At 42.5% G+C, this 23190-nt stretch overlaps 2 protein-coding genes across 6 annotated transcripts; both read right to left on the reverse strand.

Moving 5' to 3' along the window:
• Positions 1–299: 299 nt before the first annotated feature.
• LOC136470768 (uncharacterized) lies at positions 300–4354 on the reverse strand. The gene is made up of 7 exons (XM_066468503.1): positions 4301–4354; positions 4096–4209; positions 3891–4004; positions 3697–3804; positions 3521–3610; positions 3225–3288; positions 300–546 (listed from the first exon to the last, which is right to left on the reverse strand). The coding sequence occupies exons 1-7, from the start codon at positions 4352–4354 to the stop codon at positions 521–523; spliced, it is 570 nt and encodes a 189-aa protein (XP_066324600.1). The 3' UTR covers positions 300–520.
• A 652-nt stretch (positions 4355–5006) lies between these two features.
• On the reverse strand, positions 5007–22079 carry LOC136478458 (uncharacterized). 5 transcript variants are annotated; one of them, XM_066476916.1, is made up of 7 exons: positions 21369–22079; positions 20994–21238; positions 6633–6802; positions 6232–6376; positions 5762–6009; positions 5184–5554; positions 5007–5105 (listed from the first exon to the last, which is right to left on the reverse strand). In XM_066476916.1, the coding sequence occupies exons 2-5, from the start codon at positions 21103–21105 to the stop codon at positions 5762–5764; spliced, it is 675 nt and encodes a 224-aa protein (XP_066333013.1). In that variant the 5' UTR covers positions 21106–21238; positions 21369–22079; the 3' UTR covers positions 5007–5105; positions 5184–5554. The 5 variants fall into 5 exon arrangements, with proteins under 5 accessions (XP_066333013.1, XP_066333012.1, XP_066333016.1 ...); XM_066476915.1 differs by lacking the exons at positions 20994–21238; positions 21369–22079 and adding an exon at positions 6936–7510 and having other exon boundaries at positions 6232–6286; XM_066476919.1 differs by lacking the exons at positions 20994–21238; positions 21369–22079 and adding an exon at positions 6936–7510 and having other exon boundaries at positions 5762–6116; positions 6232–6286.
• Between the last annotated feature and the right edge of the window lie 1111 nt (positions 22080–23190).

Consider the following 23190-nt stretch of genomic DNA (forward strand, 5'->3'; position numbering starts at 1 on the left):
AGACGCTATAAGTCCTGTCGCTAAAAATCTTTAGCGTCAGACAGTACTTTTAGCGACAGATAATCTATTGCCTCGAATATTTATAGCGACAGATAGTCCATTGCTAGTTTTTAGCGACAGATGCTCTGTTACTAGACATATACAGACAGATCATTCAACAGTCCATGTATTTATAGCGACAGATTGTTCTTTAGGACAATATAAATATATAAAAAAAATACAATGAGAAAATATGTAGCACATATCATACCCAGATTCAAGCTTAAGGTCCATCACGTAAAGATATAAAAACGCATACATCACATGGAGATCAATACATATATAACATACAATCTTGTCTTGCACAGTACATCATTCAACAAGATCAGCCACCAAAAGATCACATCAATACTAGTAGTTTGTGTTTGACATACTAAGGTTTGTGCACACAATCATTTCTAGGAATTCAAAAACCAAAAGCAATGGCTTGCCAACACTAGAGCCTCCACCAGGTTATGTGCAGAACCATTTTCCAGAAAACTCAAGCCAAAGACTGCCCAACACTTTCTGAAAAATATAACAACCATGTAATTAGGATGCATTGAGCATGGTCTATGGCAATTTTAACTAGATGATAAATAGAATTACTAGCAAATAACATATAAGTAAGAAATATATGTTGAACGTTACGATTACAAAAGTAACAATGTGGACATCCATTCCAATCTGAAATATGACTTAGGAGTAGCAGGGAGCACACATCAGTTACCCGTCTGGAGTCATGGAATTTCCAGTTCAGGGGAAAGTGAGACACAGCTTGAGTTGTATAGGATGTCTAATGCACAATGGGATCCAGGATTGTGTGCCCAGGATTATAAATACAGAGTTGATGTAGATTTCAATGAGCATCACACAGCTCTCAGGCCATTGGAGAATGGTCTTATGCTGCAAATTCAACAACATCTCTCGGCCAATGGAACTGAAAGAACCATTGTCCTGACAGAAATAAGGCTTTATTGGGCTCCTTATCTTATCAGTCGGTGCACAGTGCTAGAATATCGAGCATTTAAGTGCCAAAAATTGTGCAAACTATACAATTTCAAACGAGATGAAACTAGTCATGGAGAAGATATTCTACATGCTTCAGTACTCAATGAATTCTTGACTTGGATGGTGTGGAGATGCATATCAGTATTACATCTTGATGGTCCATGGGATCCTGGTATTTTTCATGCCGTTGCTTGTGGACAAGCAACATTTTGTGGGGGTGGAAATGATATATGTCAACACATGTTACAGTCAAGTTGTAAAATGGAGACGCATGCTATAGTCTTAGGTGCCAATGATGTATTGCAGCATATCAGTGCTTGTTCTCTATTCCTACAGCTTGGTCACAGAAAACTATATAGGGTGCTGTCCAGTGGTGGTGACTCTTCCCAATTCCTAAAACTTGGCATATATGTATCAAACCAAATGTTTCGAGAAATACTTGGTCAATTCTTCTATTCTAAGGCCTAGAGATTTGCTGCTGAAGAGCTATACAACATTCTTGACCAAGTGGATGAACTATTGTTGTTTCCTGACCAAAAGATCGGTAGACCATGGTGTGACACTGATCGGATATGTGAACTGATTTTGTCTTGGAGAGGCAAAGGTTTCAGCCCAAGCAAATGTTTGTTGCAACTAAAGCCATACATAGTGAGACAGCGGGATCTAGGAATTTCTGGGATCTTTAGTCATCGAGATACAATTCATGGTCTTGCCGTTGCTTGGGGACAAGCAACATTTTGTGGGGGTGGAAATGTAACACCCATGAATAGCAAGGTGTCCAAGGCTTTAGCTGACAAGTGGACTACCCACCCATGGGACCCAGGTGGAAGACCGGATGATGTGTATAAGTTCCAAGAGGATGAACCGGGGAGGCTAGAAAGAAAATAGAGAAGAAGACAGAGGTAAGGAGGCCAGGCTTCCTACTCCGTATCGAGATCCCCTCCGATCTTCGATTGTTGCCGCTCACGTCGCCGGCTTGATCTCACTGGCGGCCACGGGTCGTGACAGCAAGTAATAGTTACAGTTACAATTTTCATCTCTAAACAAATGCCTTCTTTCTCCATCATATTTAGTATAGCTATTACCTATAAACTACAACCTGACAACATATCACATGTATAGGTACGACTTGGGTGAAGCTCACTCTTGTTTCTAAGTTATATAGGATCATCTTTTGGGAGAACAGCATTTAGGCCAGCGGCCAGCCCCTCATGTGGATTTAACAATGATTTTCTCCCGGGTTACATCTCAGGTGGTAAACTATTTAGTTTGAAAAGTAAACTCAGTCTTCACAAGGAACGGTAGAAAGCAATGCAAATGACAGAACGAGAATCGGAACTCAAACGCGGAAGATACCAACAAAACAGCTTGCTGGACCAGAAATTCTAAGAGCTAGAATCAGAAAATCAGTCTTCACAAGGCAACGCACAGCACAGGAAGGATATGCTGCTGCTACACAAAAAGCTTGGTCGATTTGCCTGGATGGCCTGACCGATCAGCAGGCTTGGCCGAGCAGCCTTGCTGCTGCAACGCACACACCAGAGAGAGGTACAGATGGAGATAAGCTCTCAACCATGCATACTACTCTAATCAAAATGAAGTAATTTAACACCTCCAGTAAATAGCCAATGGTTGAGTTGATATTTCACGGATGAGCGGCCAGCCCCTCATATTTATCCTATGCATGAGTTGTACGACGATCTCATGCACTAACTAAAACCTGCTCACCACCCAGAATACTAGATACACAATCCAAAAGTGAAGATAGCAAGTTTCTTTCGACCTACATACTAGTGTGATCTTCTTCATACTGCTAAGATCAAACTGCTTGGTGCTGATGTAGGTATCAATTTTAAAGGTGATCTATTATATAGATAACAGAAACAAAAAGTACCTACGTGCCCATCATACTCGCTGCTATGATACTTAGCAATTGGTAAGTCAACCAGGCAGATAGAGATAGACCCTGTAGTTGCAAATAAGATATTTCTAGACGATTAAAGTTGTCTGGGAAGCAAGTCCATTGCAATAATAAACTTGAGGGCCCTATTGCTAATAGTAGAAGCCATCACTTTGTGACTTTGTCAGACCATGAGCAGTACTACTAGCTAGTACTTGCATATGTAATTGAGCTGTTATTTTCTATTCACTTGCAGCCTCTATTCACTTTGTCAAACTCTAATTTAGGGACATACCTGTAGTGCCCTTGAGAGGTGTACTAGATGCCTTCTTGCATTCCTTCTTCTTGCATTCCTTTATCTATCACAAATAGGTTTAATTAGGACATTGGTCATGCATCACAGATCAAAACAAAATAAAAATTATGTCAAGTCTAGTTTATTACTTTATTGTATGGCCATGCAATGCTCATCTTGAGAGCACTAGCCATAGTCTATATCTTGCCATAAGTCTGAGGCAACATAGCATCCCTTCTCATCACAACATTGACAACTACTTCACAATATTCATTTCCAAGAGGCTGGCCTCCTACCATGGTGTTTGGATTAGTTGAAATGATTGTTCCCCTAGCCACAGCTAACTCAGATCTCAATATAGCAAACAATATCACGTCCTTTCCAACCTAAAATAAATGATGCGCCCATAAGAATTTTAAAGCAAGGAATGTATATGAAACCACAAAAGAATGTAGGAAGACAGGAAGATTACAAGGTTATCATGAAAGCGAGGGCCATCATTTGTTGCTGTAGTTGTCTTGTTTATAGGTGAATGGGCTACATCGTGTCTATGGGGGAGCAAGCTCTCATTAGTTTTAGCCTGAAGTAAAGATACACTATTGAGAGCTGTAAAACATGGAACATTTAAAATCACATAGAAACATTGCTGCAGCATTGCAAGATTACATGTGTATCATTTGTAAAGCGAGGGAGGATATCATTTGTTGGTGTAGTAGTCATGTTAATAACTGAACGGGCTGCAACAGGCCTAGGGGGCAGCAAGCTTTCTTCCATTTCAACCTGAAATAAATGATGCACTCATGAGAACTATAAAGCATGGAACATTTTTGAAATCGCAAAGACAAACATTGCAGTAGAAAGGCAAGATTACTTGTGTATGATTTGCAAAGTAAGGGTGGATATCACTTGTTGGTGCAGTAGTCATGTTCATAGCTGATCGGGCAACAGTAGGCCTAGAGGGGGGCAAGGTCTCTTCCATTTCAACCTGAAATAAATGATGCACTCATGAGAATTGTAATGCAGGGAATATTTTTAAAATCACAAACAAATACTTTGCAAGGGCATAGGAAGATTACATGTGTATCATTTGCAAAGCAAGGGCGAACATTTGTTGCTGTTGTAATGTTCATAGCTGATCAGGCTACAGCATGCCTAAGGGGGAGCAAGTTCTCATCCTCCTCACCATAGTCATCATAGTCTTCATCCTCTACATAATTATCATAGTCTTCACACTGAAGAGCATTATGTGCCTCGTCGATAGGTCTTTTAGGTGTCGGACTCTACACAAGAATCGGAATAATAATATTCATTGGCTGCTACCAGAGAAATATATGTGCAGATTACGACATGTAAAGAGATAATTTAGTTCGAGTTCTTTACCGCATGCTGTCGTGAATTAGAGCCATGCTGTGACAGGACTTCATCATTTGTCCTTCCTTGTGCCATCCTTTCCTCTTCCAATTCCGCAATGCGTTGTTCAAGAGTTCTGTTCTTACTTTCAGCTTTCTGTCGAGCAAAAATTTCTATTTGCATCCTTGTTGACATGAGTGCTTTGAGCCCTGGGGTACCAATCTCTTGGGGAGTTGGTCCTAGACCCAAAACACGAACACGTCCTCTTAGCTCCTTTGCTCCATAAACAGCAGCATACGCATCGCCTTCTTGAATTGTTCTATCCTTCAACTCTGGTTGAGCTTCAACAATGGTTTTAATCTCATCCTACAAAATATGAATAAGTAAAGTGTATACAACATATCCATATTTCTTTATTTGGGGAAAACTTACAATTGTTCCTGCTGCCTCCCTTAAAGGTACTCCATTTTTTCTTGTATGTGTATTGATGTACACTTCATCTCTTTGAGGGGTGCGTCCAAGTGCTTTACCCTACAAGTTTATAACTATGTACCAATGAAAATGCCCCAAAATAATTTACAGGATAAGTAACATGATAGGATTCTATACCAGATTATAACTACGGCAAGCATGGCTGATGCTTCCAGATGTATGATGAACCCTCAACTTCGCATGATTTGCTTTTCCTCTTTCAGTGTGAGCCTATAGTAGAAATCATTGAGATTTGCACATTCATAGGCAAGTAATGGAAAAGAGAGATTCATATGAACTGTTCCTTGACGTTAAGGAGACCTCCAAAATTTAATAAGATAATTGATGTCATCATCATTTAATATATTTTTAAGTCTTTCCTTCATTTGTTCATCTGTTAATGTTTCATCAAAAAACTTCTCTTTTAAGTTTGCCTTGTAGTCCTTCCACTTCCTTGCATACGTATCCATAAACCATTTCTTGACAGCCTCATACACATCATAGAATGCCTAATTTGCCATTAAAAAGGAGCCATCAGATCATGTACAAATTATACTAAGCTACTATTAATTGCTATGTGGGTATTAGATTGCTACAAAAAAAGCTGATTATTGATGTACAGATTATGTACAGATTGCACTAAGTTGCTATTGATGCATAGATTATACTAGCTGCTATAAATTTGATAACTTGCACAAGGGTAGACAATGCTATACCTACAAGTTATCCCAAACTTGAAGCTTCTTTCCAAGGGGAACAGATCTCCAATCATTAAATTGAACTGGTAATATCTTTCTCACTTGACAACCAATGGCACTAGCAAACTTCCTATAATTTTCTCCTACAGGCTGTCCATATTCATTGACTATTATTTTGATTTTAGGCATGTCAGTTGTCCTTGAGAATATGTCATTCATTGTGGTGATTTTCCCTTCATTCCTCTTTTGAGTACCATTGTACAAATCTATACAGATGAAAAAGTAAATGTGAGTATTTTCAGAAAATATCAGCATATGTCATTCATTGTGGTGATTTCCCCTCCATTCCTCTTTTGAGTACCACTGTGCAAATCTATACAGATGAAAAAGTAAATGTGAGTATTTTCAGAAAATATCAGTATATGTTCTCAGAAATTGTAGCCAGAAATTGAAAAAAATGTTCTAAAAAATTTTCAGAAATACAATACCTTCATTGTCACATAAGAACTCTCCGACTACTTCATAATCAGGATCATCAATAATCTGTTCATTTGCAGTCTCAACATTATTTCTTTGTGGTCTTGGTCGCAAATTATGATGTTCAATGGCTGCATCACTTGTGTTATGAGTTGTCTCCAGGAAAATGCACATGACAATGCCAATTAGTATTTGTACTAGTTTAGAAATCACTATCCTTTATTTTAAAAAGATCAGTTTAATCCAAGTGCAGTATCTGAGGTAGTAGTAAAGTGCAGTATCCAAGTGCCATCTAAAGATTATTATTTTTTTATGCAGAAGTTAACCGAACATAGTAAGGTAGCAATTCCGAGCAACCCATAAGTATTTGTTCTAGTTTAGAAATGTTCTAGCACTATTGTACAAGGCTAACCTTTGTTCTTTTATTTGGTTGGGCAGGCTGGAGTGCGACGCTCAGCTTACGAAGATGAAGGGAATCCATCTTCTCCTGGTTTCTTGCAACTTGTTCCCATTTCTGCCTCTCATACTCAGTCATGCCATTATCTTCGTTACATCTTCCTCTTGCGTTTGACATTTTTTCTCCTAAAAAGGTACAAAGGAATTAGCAATCTTTTCCTTGTATAAGAAATAATACAAACTGAAGGGAACAAAATTTTCAATGAGGCAATCACATACTGCATAAATAACACTTATTTTTTAGGCTCAACAATTATACCATCTATGTCTGTCCTAATAGTGGGGACAACCTCATTAATAACATCCACAGTCACCTTGGCATTTAGATCAGGCAGTGGCAGAACTAGTCCATTGCCATTAACTAGGTGCTCACTCTCCAAATTATCCATATCATAGAAGTCTCTTGGTTTGGACTGATGAACAGAAACCCACTCAGAACCAGCATGTTCAGGAACATAGAAGACTTGCATGACTTGTGATGCTAGTATGAAAGGCTCATCTGATACTTTTTCACCAGTATTCAATAAATGTTTAAAGTTGACAGTGGTGACCCCGAACTGATCGGTTTTAACCCATTTGCCCCACACATGGTTGTCAACCCAATCACACTTGAAAAGAACAACATTTTCTTTGTGGTCATAGTTCAATTCAACAATCTCCTTTATAATGCCATGATAAGTCTTGTTTCCTATTATGACATTATCATTATTACCCCTCTAAAAGCATGTGGACTCTGCAACTAGAGCGACGCCACTATTTTTGACAGACCTACCCACATCATAGGACTCAGTGTGAAAATCAAATCCATTTATTATGTAGCTACTATATTTTTGTGCACTCATAATTGGCGCCTTGGGTAAGATTTGTATCTCATCTGGTACTTCCTCACATATTTCTTCCACCTATGATTAGTAAGAAATATTATTAAGGTAAATGAGAAGTTCAACTTAGATAACATGTGTTAAGTTCTCTTCCTACTTACATGCGACCTAAACCACTCATGGAATTGTTCATGCTGCATTCGGTTGATAGCTCATTGGTTTCGAACACCAATTGAAGATATATAGTGAGCATACTTTCTACAAAGGTCAATTTTATCATCTTACCATTGCAAGAGAATCTAAACATATGGTGTGAAGTGAAATAGGTTACTTACTCCAAGTAAAGCCCTATATTTGCATAGTTGAACAAAACATATCTATGTGCTTGTAGCCAAGTCTTGTGGTCTAAACTCACTGTGCACTTCCCAGCTAAACCCCGACCAATGCTATCAAAGAAAGGGGTTGTGGAATTTTCAGCTTGCAGTTCTTCAACATTTCTAAGTGCTTGGCTGTGTAAATAGTGTCCACATAGTGTAAGGCTCTCATAAAACATAGAACCCTTCATAATTGATCCCTTCGGATGGCTTTTTGTATGAACATCACCTTTCAGTCTCATCAAAAACCTATACAAATATAATAGGCTCATTATGTTGTAAAATAGTATGTATTTTTTATACGTATGCTGCAATACGCTCATAGAACTTACCTCTCAACAGGCCACATGCTATGGAAATGTACTGGACCAGCCAGTCTTGCTTGTGCAGGAAGATGGACCATCAGATGTACCATAATGTCAAAAAAGGAGGGTAGGAATATAGTCTCTAGAAGGCTTAAGGTTTCAGCTATTTCAACCTCTAGACTATCCATATCACTTTTGTGGAAAACAGAAGCACAAAATTCCTTGAAGAAATGACTAACACGAATCACTGCAGCACTAACTACTTCTGGCAATACTTTCCTCACAGCAAGCGGTAGTAAGTGTTGTAGAACGATGTGGCATTCATGACTCTTAAGGCCAAACACCTTTCTCTCATTGACATGAACATTGTGACGTATATCAGATGCATAACCAGCAAGAAACTTTACCCCTTTTAGTACTTCACAAAATAATTTTTTTCTCATAAGGACTCATTGTATATGGTGCAGGTGGTAAATAAAATTGGTCTTCAACATCAACAGGGTAGATATCGCTTCTAATACCTAAAGTTTGAAGGTCTAAGCGAGAATTCAGATTATCCTTAGATTTCCCATCGGTACCCAAGAATGTATTAACAAAGTTCTCATACACATTTTTCCCTATGTGCATGACATCAAAATTATGTCGCAGCATCAGTTCTTTCCAATAGGGAAGTTTAAACCAAATAGACCTCCTTTTAAAAATGACTAATGGCTCCCCTTCCTTGCGTTTCTTCCTTGGTGGTTTCTTTCCATATGGATCCTTGCCAAAAACTATAACAATATCTTTAGTACACTCCAACACTTCCTCCCCAGAGAGTGGAGTAGGTGCCTGCCTAAATTCAGTTGAACCAAACTTATCTACATCGAACCTAAATGGGTGATTTTCATCCAAAAACCTACGATGACCCATATAGCAAGTCTTGCTGCCATTACCAAGTCTATGTGAACAAGTATATGAGTGGCAATCAGGACATGCCGCTTCACCAGCAGTGACACAACCAGATGCATAGCCTAGACCCGGGAAATCTGTAATAGTCCACAACACTGTTGTTCGTAATTGGAAGTACTCACCCTTCGATGCATCAAAAGTTCTAACCCCCTTAACAAACATATCTAACAAATCATCCACAAGTGGCTAGAGAAAAACATCCATATCACTACCAGGAGCATGTTTTCCAGGAATTAGCAAAGAGAGTATGAAATTTGATTGCTTCATGCACATTGATGGTGGAAAATTATAGGGAATACATATACCAGGCCAAATGCTATAGCTAATACTTTGGGTTCTATAAGGATTAAAACCATCGGTGACAAATGCAAGGCGTATATTTTTGCTATCCTTAGCAAACTCAGGATGTTTAAGATCAAAATCTTTCCATAGAGGAGAATCTATAGGATGCCTAAGAACATCATCTCTTGTTCTCTCCTCATCATGCTATCTTGTTAGACTTGCTGTTTTAGAACATAGAAATAATCTTTGGAGCCTTTTCTTTATCGAAAAGTACCGAAGAACCTTCTTAGGAACCTTGTACACATGTTTCCCATCTAGACTCTTCCTAGCTGATTTCCAACATGAAACCTCACACTTTGGACATGATTCAGATTTTTCATGTTCCTTCCAATATAGAATGCAATTATTGTCACAAGCATGAATACTAATGTACCCAAGTCCTATAGACTTAATCAATTTCTTAGTTTCATAGTAGTTTCTAGGTAGTGTTGAACCCTCAGGTAAGACATCATTAAATAGATCTAGTATAAGGTCAAAACTTTTGTCAGTCCATCCTCCAAGGAGCTTGATGTGAAGTAGCCTAATCAGGAAACGCAGTTTACTATACTTCTTGCGATTAGAAAATAATTCTTGACTATTGGCTTCTACCAACTTTTGGAGGTCAACTAGTTCTTTAGGAACCTCAACAGAACTGTTGTCTTCGAAATCCCCTCTATCATCTAAACCACAAGCTAGGTCTCTAAGCAATGCAGATATGTCATCCTCTTCACTAGACTCTTCCACAAGATCAGCACCATCACCATTGTCGGTATTCACAAAAGAGGAACTAGCTTCCCCATGTAAGTTCCAAGTTGTGTACCCTTTTAGAAACCCATCACATATCAAGTGCTCTCGTATATCACTTGAGTCTCTCCAAAATGAGTTAACACACTTTCTGCAAGGGCATAGTATCTTGTCCCCTACCGCTGAATTTCTAAATGCAAAAGCTAGGAAATTATTGACTCCTTGTAAGTATGCCTTTGTGTGCCTAGCATCACTATTGATCCATGATTTTTCCATGAGTCTTTGTGGGGACTGAGCGTGTACCTACAGTACTTAAATCTGTTGGCTGCAAGCAATGAGAAGAGGACGACATTGATGCAGCAGATCTATGACTCGTTGGGTTTAGTGGGCCAGCTCCATAGTACTTTCACCTAGGGAGCTGAAATGAATTGGAAAGAATAAATCAATTATGCCTACTTGTAACACTGGAAAGAATGGTTTCGGGCTTACGGTAAGAACAAGTATATAGACCCCTCATTATTTTTAGAATGGTTTTAGTAAGGAAACATGCAAAAGCTAGGAAAAGAAATTATCCCAACCACTGCAAATGTAAACCCAATATGAAGAGCTTCCCAAAATTATCCCAACCACTGCAAATTGACTAGTTGGGGCAGCAAAGGATAGATGTTCACATCAATAGATGGGAACTGGTTACATGTTAACATTAATCCATGGGCCCCATTCAAAAGCTGGACAAGAGCATCAATCCTCAAAACATATTATTGTGGTATAGGAGATGATTCTTATGAGATGAACGCCAATTCATACCAACTGCTTGATAAATTTGTGTCATCTCCTTCCAATACCATGAGTTCAATTAGCCTCTTGGATTGCTTTATACATTTTCATGTCATAATGTAGATTTGCACCAAAAATCAAGTACGGAGTACATAATATGAAGCCTGAACTACCATGAACAAAATTGAATCAAGTGCCCAAACTTCTGATTACGATTACATCTGACAGTGATACAGCTAGAGCATACAAATCCACAACAAACTGATGGATGGACAGCTCAAGAAAAAAAATTCTCAATTTCAGTGCTCAGGATAGCAAAATAGATCCTATAGAATGGAACTCGCTATCAAGGCAATCGATCCAACAGCTTGCTTACCAGGAAAAGAAGTAGTGATGCAGCATCACGGTCAGCTTTGGGGGCGCGTCCTCCACCGTTGCGTGCTCCAGGGGGTGGCGTGCTCCGCCGTGGCTTGCTCCAGGGGGCGATGGGCGGGGATGGGTGGGGCAGGATCTGAGGTGCTGCACTCCGACACACAGAGGAAACGGACAGAGGGCGAGCTCCGACCGGTCCAAATCTCATCCGTAGGGGCTGCACTACGGAGAGTAGGGACCGAGCTGGCCTGGAGCGCATGGCAACGAAGGCCACTAACGCTGCCCGAAGCTGGCTAGAGCGTGATCGAACAGAGGGGCCGAGCGAGCGGGAGCTTGGGGGCCGGGCGAGGCGAGTGAGCGAAAGGCTGGGATTCGGGAGGGAGGGCAGCGATGGGTAGGAGATTGCGAGCGGCAGATTGGGGACAGGGTGGGCTAGGATTTGGGAGGGAGCTGAGAGGTGGCGGGCATGAGATTTGGGGTCGGGCAGGCGCGATTTGGTGGGAGAGGGCGGCGGCGCAGGCAGGTTCATTTCGGCACCGCTCCTGGATTTGGGATTTGGGGGAACAGAAGGGTCTAGGGTTTCTGACTTGTGGGCTAGGCCAAAATTTGCACGGGAGCTTGGCGCGAGAGAAGTGGGCGCGTGAGCTAGATGGGGCCCATTTATTTTTGGTGGCAGACTGACTGACGGTGTACATGATATTAGCGACAGATCGTTAAACATTAAAAATGAATACCTATAGCGACAGACACTGAATTGCTAAATGTGGATTTAGCGTCAGATGGTCCATGAGTTATCTTTAGCGTCAGATCATCCATCAATAAATATAATTTATAGCGTCAGATGTCTGACGGTGATGTGGTGTTGTAGTGTAGTGGTAGAGGTCTTTATTTTTATTTTATTTATATGTATTTGTTGGTGGTTATGCGTCATGTCTTGTGATCGGTTTTGTTGTTACTATATGGAATGAGGAGCTAGTATCAGATTACAAGGCATTGCCAAAGGCATGCATGGTCACCAAAAACAAAAAATACATGGTAGTTGCATGAGCTTAATTAATTTGTTGTTCCAAAAGAAAATATTATGTATCCATGGTTATATTATTTCAGCTTTTACTTTCCTTTCCTTTTCAAAGTACTCCCTTGCTTCATGATTCGTAATTTGAAAAATGGAATGCTACCATTAAGACGTCTGGAAGGCCGGACGCCTTGCTCCACTCACTGCCGCATGCGCTGCTCGCCTAATAAAAAGAAAAAAATCAACTCCCGCACGCCTCGCTCGACTGCTAGCCCTCTCCTAGTTTCGGCGCGCGGCCGCCCTCTCTTGGTTTCGGCACACGGCTGCCTACGAGTCACGGCGACATGGCTGCAAGCCCTGCTAGGCGTGCAGCCACCTATGAGTCGTGACTCTTGGCTACCGGCCCTGCCGGGCGCGGTGAGTGGCCGCTACCTCCTTGCCCTATAGCGCAGCCACCGCGAAGCCGCTACCTACAAGCACCATCGGGCCGCTGTCCCTGGCGAACTCCACATGTCGACGAGCCTCCACTCTCCAAGCAGCAAGGAGATGTTTGCGCTAAAACTGCATGTTGCAAGCACCTGTTTTAAATGTTTCAGATGTATGTTCCAAGTATTTCATACGGATGTTGCAAAAGTAGTCGGGATGTTGCACATGTTGCAATGGTTGTACACGTATGTTGCAAGCTCCTGTTCTCAATGTTTCATTTGTTTTTTTCCGACGTATGTTGCAACTGTATTTATCAGGATGTTGCATATGTTTTCACACGTATGATGCAAGTGTTTTATCTGAACGTTGCGCATGTTTACAATGGCTTCAAGTGTTTTTAGTTGTTTTTGCAAGTGTTTGAGGCGCATGCTTCAAATGTTTTATTTGTTTTCAAACGTATGTTGCAATTGTTGCATCTGGATGTTTCAAAACTAGATCGAGTGTTGCATCTCCCTCTTTGCCTTTTCTGCTATCTCGCCTCGGTGTTAGGCGCGTGAAGGCGGAGGCGGTCTGTAGTGGCACGGGCGGGACGTGGGCGGGAAGGCTCGGGACGCGAGATGGGGGGCAGCGGTGCGGGCGTCCGGATGTCCGGGCGTAGCCACGCCCCATTGGTTAGTGCTTCATCAAACTTGAGTTGCCTCTTTTGTCTGTCTGCTGTTGCATTCATTCTCTCACAGTTGAGCCACGAGAAACAAGCCCGAGAGAAACGGAACTTATTTGCTTTTTCGAGGAGCCTGGCTCTGCGAGGCATCTTGCATGCAACAGGCCTAGCCCCATCAGCCGTGTGTCGAACCAAACATAGGATTCTTGCACACAGCGAACCAGGTTGAGCTACATGGAGCGCACCAAACACGCCCTTAATTCATAAACTGGCACTAGGCCAAGAGACGAAGCAACCCTAGCAACATGCCCACATGAAACGAAGGTCCAAGCACACAAGTCCACTATTGACTTTCCAATCAACCAACCAGTACCACGCATAATGCCCCCCATCATGCCAGCTTGCATTGCCTCACCACAATGAGACTCTCATCTCGAACGACAGCGTGTTCGAGCTCGGTTTCTTCACACTAGAGGGGCGGCACATATCTCGGAATTTGGTACATTAAACCCCAGGGCCAACCATTGTTTACAGGGGCGAAGCTAGCACAAAATTTGAGTGGCAACCTTTTACTATAGCTACACAAAGGAATATGCATTTTCTTTGAATACCCATAATTTGAGTGGGCGCACGTGCCCCCTGCTCCTTCTGTACTGGGTCCGCCCCTGATTATTTGGGTTGCCAACCGGTAGAAGCCAGTGGTTGGTACCCTCGGAGAGCTATGGCTCTCAGCCGACGGGCAGCTCTAGGTCCTCGACGTAAATATGGTGTCGTGGTCTTCGGTGGCGGCAGCGCACAACTACTGGACACCGGAAATTTTGTGATCACTTTAAAGAATAGAAGCATTGATGATGAAAGTATATGTTGGCAGAGCTTTGATCATCCAACCGGCACGCTGCTCCTAGGGATGCAGCACGGAGTGGATCTTCGGTCCGGAGTCAGCACAAGCCTCACCACCTGGAGAAGTGCGGCAGATCCATCAATGGGTAATCTAAAGTTCCAACTATCTAAGGCAACAACCTCAACTAGTTCGAGCTCCTGAATGGAACAACCAAGATTTATGCAACTTCCACGTGGAACAGTGGAATTTGACTTCCCCGTCCTCTCTGGCTCCAGACGAACCTACTTCTCTATTCGAATCCCTTCACTTCTATCCTGCTTAGTGTTGGACAACTCTTAGGACGGATCAAAAGGCTAATCTGGATAAGCAAAAAATGGATAATATTCTTTTATTGCCCATCAGACCCTGCGATGCCTACACCTACTGTGGTGCCAACGGATACCGCGTTGCAAACAAAACTCTGATGTGCAGATGCCTGCCGGGGTTAAGCACCGATCACTGTGCAACTAGAGGCTGCGGGACTTTTCAAATGGCTATGTCCGTCAGAAAGCACTTGTATGCACTAGAAACAAAAGCACCGACGCATTTTGTTGTTTCAAGGGGATGAAGTTGCCTGGGGCCAAGTTGGTCAAGGAATATAGTGGGACTCTCAGTCAACCAATGCTAGGAGTACGCTGCCTCGAGCATTGGCTACAGTATCTAGACGGGCGAGTTGCTCGACATGCGCCAATACAACCAGGGGCTGACCTAGTACACAAGGAGTAGGGGCATGTGCCCCCACTTAAATTCTAGGTTTCAAAAGAAAATATATCTTCTTTCGTGTAGCTATAGAGATCCATTAGTAATAGGCCGCCACTCAAATTTTGTGCTAGTTTCAACAGGCCAGGAGGATTCAATGGTCGGTGAAAAAACAAGGCAGCTCCAAGCCTAGATGGCCGGTGAAGTATACTTACGCACAAATGAAACAGATTACCATGTCCTTTACTGGTATATGAGTACATGCATAATGGCTCTTTAGATTTGTACAAATTTGGAAGCATCGTTGATTCCATTGAGAGAAAACAACTTCAAGTTGGATGGGATCATTGTTGGAATAGCACGAGGTATCGACTATTTGTATGCCGGCTGCATAACATAGATTGTCCATAGAATATCTTGTTAGACCAGAACTTGCGCCCAAAGATATCAGATTTTGGGTTAGCAAAATTCTGTGAAAAAAGGAAAGAGAGGTCGATATTTCTGGTGCATGAGGCACTGCTGGGTATATCGCACCTGCGACGTACAATCGAGTTGAGCTGGACAAATGCGTCAAACGGGTAAGACTTGGAGCCACAAGACACGTAGCCACGTAGGAGCGTTGGACATGGCCTTATCATACAGAATTTGTTGCCTGCCTGAGTTTAGGGGCAGTACTCATGTACTGCAATAATATGAAACACTAGCTGATGATGAGCTTTAAAAGAGAGGACGAAAAGATACTAGTTGATGATGAGCTTTTAAAAGAGAGGACGAAAAGGGGAGCAGAGAATGTCTTCCTTTCCCTGATGATGAGCATAATAATAATATATAAAAGACGCAGTGAGAAACACAACACACGGGGAATGCGATGAGTGGAGGGAGAGAGATGAGACGATGGTAGTGGTAGATGATACATGCATATATACACATAGCTGAGCTGGTCGACATCACTAACCAACTGCTCTGATCCGTTCCAGCCTCACTCACTCACTCAGATCCATGGATCTGCGCGCGTGCTGTTGTTGTCTGCTCTGCTGGCCGGATCGGAGTGTCTGTTTGGACACTGACACTGCACTCCAGGCTCCAGCAGAGCAAGAGAGGTACGTACTCCATAGCAAGCACATCGAGAAGCTTAAGCTAGAAAACAAATGAAACCAAAAAGTAAGTTGCATTGCATGCCCAATCCAAGTAAAGAAAAGCAAAGCAAAGTTGGTGGCATGCATGCTTTGCTGTGCAACGCATTGCTTTATGGTTGGCTTTTTGGGACAGGGATAAGCATAACGGGGGCACTAGCACTAGCGCTGAGACGTTCGACGCCCGCAGCGTGTCGGGACGCATCTCTCAGTCCCTAGCCAACCGAATCGTGGATGGCGTCGTGACCCACCATTGAGACCATCTCAGCAGACCTCGTAAATAGAAAACTAAAGGGACCAAAGCGCTACTTGGTTGCATAACAGAAGGGGACAGTGTGCGCTCGTGTCCGCACCGTAATCCCCTGGTGTCTCCCATCCGTCGCCCCCAGCACACCCCCTTCGCTGGCCCTCGTTGTGTCCTCTCCGCAGCCTGAGAAGGATGCAAGGCAGCAAAAGACGAGGAGGAGACACCAAGGCGAGGTAGCGAAGCGAGGAGGTCGGCGGTGCAGAGCTCGTCGGGCAGGTGGATGAAGCGCAGCTGCGACGGGAGGCGCGAGTACGGACGGGCGGGCGGGGAGGGTTGGCAATGGCGAGCGGGGGCGCACAACACAAAGCGACGCGGGCAGGTGGATGAGGATGAGCCACAAGGTCCGGATGGGAAGTCACGCGACCGACGCGGGCGAGTGGACGAGGATGAGCATAATAACATGGCAATGACAAACAACAACGACTCATCATATCATATGATAAAGATTTATCACACGCCGCATACCTAGCTAGCTACAATTAAAGAGAAGTCGAAAGCTAGCAATTCTGTCTCCACAATAATGTTTTCCTGCCCACATTCCCGTCCCCTTTCCCACTTTCCATGTTCGTGCTGAAAATTAAATAATAATGGAGTACTGATTTCTAAGCCCGGCAGGGAGGGTTGTTATTGCTGATGAATATAATGCTGATTGGATGGAATGAGAGCAACCCTGCACCTAATAATAAGCAAAATAATAAAGTTGTACGTGATGTCTGATTGCATGATGGACTGTGACTGCTCTCCAAACCAAATTCTGAACATTTTTGTGTGTGTTTATATCCTTCTTGTTCCTGTTAGAGTGTCATGTCAGCACCAAACGGCGTAGGAGTACTTGAAACTGCCTGCACACATGTACTCGTTGTGCTACGACAAAGCATATATGTCTAATCTGCCAGCCATCATGCATGATTATGTTCAGATGTCTGATTGTCTGAAGCTGTACTAGCTTGCTTGCAGCTGAATTATCTATTCATCCATCTGTACTTACTTATGTGTATGTCTGATCAGGACCACCACACTTGCATTTCGCTAACATACTCCTCCTCCTAGTGTGCTGCATTACTGAGCCCACAAATTCACATCAACTATTTTATATCATCAGCAGAGTCAACTGGGAATGAGATTACTTTCAGTCTGTAACATAAAGGGAGAACTATTCCCTCCGTTTCAGATTGTAAGTTGTTTTGGTTTTTTTAGGTACATAGCTTGATAGCTATGAAAAATCAAAATGGCTTAAAATATGGAACGTAGAGAGTATTTCAGAGAAAAAACATGCAGAGTTTTTTCTTTTCTTTTTGCATGCTGCACTCTGCACTCTGAAAATTACTGTCTTTCAGTGCACTGAGTTGTTGCATCAATCAGCTCCTCGGCCGCTGGCTGCTTGAAGCATTTATTTAGGCACGCAAATAAAGCGTACTAGTGCAATAGTAAGTCGGTAGCTTTATGTTCAGTTTGCATTAGTTGAGGGCATGCAATCAGTCAGGGGATGCCCTGCCCGACACTGGAACAAAATGGAAACGCATTAGCAGCTGCACTGCAGAGGTAGCTCGTCATCAGATATATGATTCAGGGGTCATTATCCGTGAACTTTAAGGTGTTGTTTGGATGCAGTCGGATTCGCATCAATTCACATATGTTGAGGTGGATTGGAGTGAAACTTGAACTAAATTTCCCCCTAATCCACCCCAACACATGTTGATTGAGGTGAATCAATAACATCCCAACAAGGCCTACTACGTATACAGCAGCAGAGGTGCAGCAGGTTGGGTTGGTGGAGCAAGCTACAAAACACACAAGGAAAATTCTCTCTTGCATGCATGAAAAGAAAGGAGAGAGGAGAAGCGGCAGCGAGGCATCAGTGTGTGCATGCTATTGCTATCATGGCATGCATGGTCCGAGCACGAGCAGGGGCGGCAGCAGCAGGAGGAGGAGGAGGAGCATGTCATGGCATGGAATTCTGAATCTCTCATGATGGATCCACAGTGAAAGCAGCAAGGCGACTGTGGAGCAAGGCAACGTAGGGACAGAGAGATCCATGGTTGAACAGCGGCTAGGAGTATTCCTTTCCTACTATGCACAGGCAGGCAGAGGTAGCAGAGAGTCTTGCATTGTTGTGTCACTTCATCTCCCTGCCTTGCCTGCCTGCCTTGGGCCGACGCAATTTTCACTCACCACATCGATGATGCAGTGGTGATGTGGTGAATGAAGCATGGATGACGATGCGTCATGAACTCATGATGGTGGTAGGAGTGAAAAGAAAAGAAGGGTTCTTTCCTGTCCCTTCCATGCATGATGATGATTCAGGCAGCAAGTGAGCATTGGTGTGCCAATTATTGGGTTCAGTTGAGTTTAGTTTCAGTCAGTGCCGGAATGAATTGGCATGGCAGCTTTAGATTTCCAGATATGGGACAGTAGGTTGCAAATGCCTGCTTGCTTTGCTTTGCTGGAGACTGACATTGTTGATGCATGCATTTGAACTGAACTGGAGTGAAGTGGTGGTTTCCAAAATGCAAAAGTGTTCAAGTGGAGAGAAGAGAGATGCGAGAGGAGACGAAGAATACAAAAGGAAGGGTCAGATGCGCAGGTGGGAATGAAGCGACAGGTCAGGATGGATGGATCGACGGGACACGAGGGAGGAGATGAATGAAAAGCAGCTCAGCTCCATGTCCATGGATGGATGGATCATGGATCGTCGTACACACACGCGCGCGCAGAGATGAGTCATGAGAGACGACAGGGACAGAGCAGCAGCAGCAGGGTTGGAGAAGGAAAGAGGTGTGTGTCTGCTCGTGTCTAGTAGTAGCTTCTGCCATTTCAATCTTTCTGGGCCAACAAAGTACAGTAGTCCAACAGTAAATCAGCAGCTACTCCTACTGCTGGCTTGCAGCATAGCTCCTCCAGTCTACACTGCACCTTCCCTTCCATAAATAATTTTTACTTTCACTAAGTATATAGAAAATATTAATATATATTGGTGATACATAATTACTATTATAAGATTAATTTATGAATATATTTTTATAGTAAAAATTTATGAAATATATATTTTCTACAAATTAATCAAAAGATTTGACTAGAACGAATCTCAGCGTGACATTTTTATTTTATTTTATAGGTCCTTACTGTATTCTTAATTAGTAGGATTGGAAATGAACTAACAGTTAGTTAGTCAAAGTATATTTATGCTTATATATATATAAATAGAGAGAGAGAGAGAGAGAGAGAAGTTGTAAAAACATATTCACACATTTCATATATCCAAAAAATTAATGTACGTACAACTAAACTACACGGGCCGGTGCCCTTTGCTCAAGAATTAATGCATATTAAGCACAGAATGAGATGTACTGTATTCGGTTTGAGGCACAGGCAGGCACCCAAGCATATATCGAGCTCCTTTGTATCTTGACAATGTTTAGTTTTCTGCTCGATCCTAAGTAAAGAATCTGTGACAGAGTACATGTTTAGATAATCTAACGCCACACAGTGCACAGCAACCAAATAAACTAAAGTCAGTAACATTAATTTTTAGCTGAATTTTATGTAAGAATTCAGTTGCATTATTGCATCATCAAGGGCCGGGTCGGGCCGGGCCAGGGTAGATTTCTCTCTCTAGCGCGCACCCTCTCTCTCATATGTAGGTCTTACAAAAGACAGGTAATACACCTAGACATAGCCCCGTTCGTTTCTCTTAAAATCCGGCTTATTCGGCTTTTTTTTTTAGCCAAAACAGTGTTTTTCTCTCACAACAATTCAGTCAGAATAATGTTTTGGCTTATTTTTTCAGCCAAACGAACGGTATGCCTTATTAGCCATTCCTAGTATATATTTGTCTCATGCATGTCGAAATAAATAATAGCTAATTCCACCTCGGAAATATTCTACAATTAAATTACTCCCCTCACCTACTGCATGCAGTTCTTGTAGTTAAACTCATAATATGATTATATTAATTTTTACTGCTATAAAAGTTATGCAAGAAATAGAGCATCGGTATGTACTGGTACTGCTTGTATATAGCAATAATTCCTTGGTCGACCAACTCTCTCCTGCTGGCTGATGAACTAACTAAAATGAGTCTCTCCTCTAGTGTAAAATTAAATCTGGCACAATTGTAACAAATAGAGGCATATTGGACTTTCGCAGGAATCAATTTAATTTCTTAAGAAAAGGAAGAAAAATCAAGAAAATTTCACACAAATTCCAAAGCGGCCTAACTAAAATCACATGGTATAACAAAGCACACACACAGACACAATATATACGGCAGAAAATTCCATCGTCAGAGGTTAAGAATCAACAAGACAAATAAAAGTCAGGGCCGGCAAAGAAATTCCGGAACAAACTCAATCAACACCAAACTGGAAAAGAGAGAGGCTGGATCTGGCAAAGAATTATATTGGAAAGTGGAGTTAAAATAAAAAAAAATCAATTCGCATCAAGTAGTGATCCCAAGGAAGAGATGATGTGCATACATACGATAACCATCAATCCAGAAGAATTAATGAAGAGGAAAGGGATCGGAGGTTCGTACCTATATATAAGAGATGTGATGGCAGCCAAAATGAAGACAACATGGATCCATGTACTCCGGCCGATCCAGCACCAGCAGCTACGCATATGGCCGCATCGATCACCGCATGCATGCATGCAAAAGATGGAGTTGTTGGAGATGGAATAGGGCGGGGGCGCCGGCCGGCCGGCCGGCCGGGCCGCCGGGGCAATGTTAATCAAGCAGCTAGCTAGCTAGGTAGCTATCTACCTATATATATTCGCCAGCTTGTAATTCACACAAAGTCAGGCATGGATAATTGAGAAATTATTGAAGAAATATTATTGGGACCGGGCATCATAATAATCGATCAGAAATCAGAAATTTAAGAACAAATAAAGACAGATATAGATTTACCTAGAGGTAGGTAGCCGCAGGCCCGCAGAATCGAAGGTAAAACATAGACAACGATAATCTATCATGAATGGTAGTCGACGGCGTCGAAAGACAGACGCGCGCCATCTATAGTCGGCGGCGGCGAAAGACAGATGCGCGCCATGTTTTCCAAGGACTTTCTTGAACCATCAACAAGACCGAGCAAGCTAATAAAGGATCCACATGAATCGATCGAGTTCACAGTTCAAGAAAGCCTGTGGAGAACATGACCACCATCTTGCTGGTAGATGGCTAGCTTTTTCTTCCCTTAATTTGATTGCTGGCTGCCGCATGTATTTATAAAATTCTCTCTTCTCTCTGTTTGATCTGATCTGCTGCATAATTCTCTAGCTAGCTCTTCTCTAGCTCTCTGATGTGCACAAAGACAGTGAGATCGAGTATATATGTGTGTGTGTGTGAACTGAGATCTAGAGAGGGAGGGGGACGGATCGGAGGGAGCTTCGAGAGAGGGAGAGAGATGGGGCCGTATAAATAGACGATCCATAGAGATGGATGGAGCCATGGAGCGAAGAGGATGGATGGATCGGAGAGGCCGCGCCGCCGCCACAAAATTAAACATCCGGCTGCCCCAGGTCCAGGTCCAGCTGGAAGGACATAGAATAGATACAGACAGCCACCACCATGGGTGGGAGATGCCGGCGGCAGGTAGCAGGCGAGGGGAAGAAGAGAGAGATGAGCTAGAGAACGCGGCGGTCACCATCATCATATACTAGCAAAGAGGGCCGGCGGGAGGATATGATAGATGCATGGTCATGGTGGGCGTGGTACCACATCGATCGGGCCGGGCTGGGTTGGGCCGGCACGTACGTGCTGTGTTGGCTGTATAGTACGCCAGCCCCTAGGCACTAGCTAGCTAGTTCCTCAAAATAAAAAAAAAATAAAAAACGCCAGCTAGCTAGTACGCAACTTTCCTCACACGTGCGGTGTTGTAGATTTTAGGTTTTTGCTTTAAAAGTTAGCCCTGGTTTAGTTCGCGAAATTTGGATTTTGGGGCTATTGTAGCACCTTCGTTTTTATTTGGCAAATAGTGTCCAAACATTGACTAATTAGGCTTAAAACGTTCGTCTCGCAATTTCCCACCAAACTGTGCAATTAGTTTTTCTTTTCGTCTACATTTAATGCTCCATGCACGGGCCGCAAACATTCGATGTGACAGGTACTGTAGCAACTTTTTGGATTTTGGGGTCCAACTAAACAAGGGCTTAACTTTCTGACTTATGGTTTATGGTTGCTGGCTTTTTGCTATTGGTTTTTAATAAAATTTTAGCTTCCCAGCATCACTTCAAAAGCCAGCAGATAAGCCCACATCTTAGTGTGCTTTTCAATTTTTAGTTCATTTTCTCACAAGCCTGCAGCTTTAAATTTCTAGGTTCTCAAAATAATTTAGGAACCACATGCACATACAATTTACTCATTTTATTTCTTCATCAATCCTCCCTTCTACTACAAGCTCATGCATGATTGTACGGACTCGTCAACGACATAACTTTTTTTTTACACTTTCACTAATTCACTACCAAAGCTTTATTTCCCTCTACCCACAAAAAACTCTTGTATACGATTAATACCCACATATACATGTCCACCATACATATGAACCTGCAGAGGACTAGAACTCTAGATTTTGAAATGGCGCGCATTGATAGTCACCACAATCGTGTTGTTCACTAGCAAATCATCCACCTTACAAAAAATAGGACTAATAAGGAGACATGATGGGAACCAATAATGCATGGGGTTTGATCTATAGTACTACCTGATTATTACAATTCTACATTATTCG

Source organism: Miscanthus floridulus, chromosome 8, assembly GCF_019320115.1.
Source record: "Miscanthus floridulus cultivar M001 chromosome 8, ASM1932011v1, whole genome shotgun sequence".
Taxonomy (NCBI): domain Eukaryota; kingdom Viridiplantae; phylum Streptophyta; class Magnoliopsida; order Poales; family Poaceae; genus Miscanthus; species Miscanthus floridulus.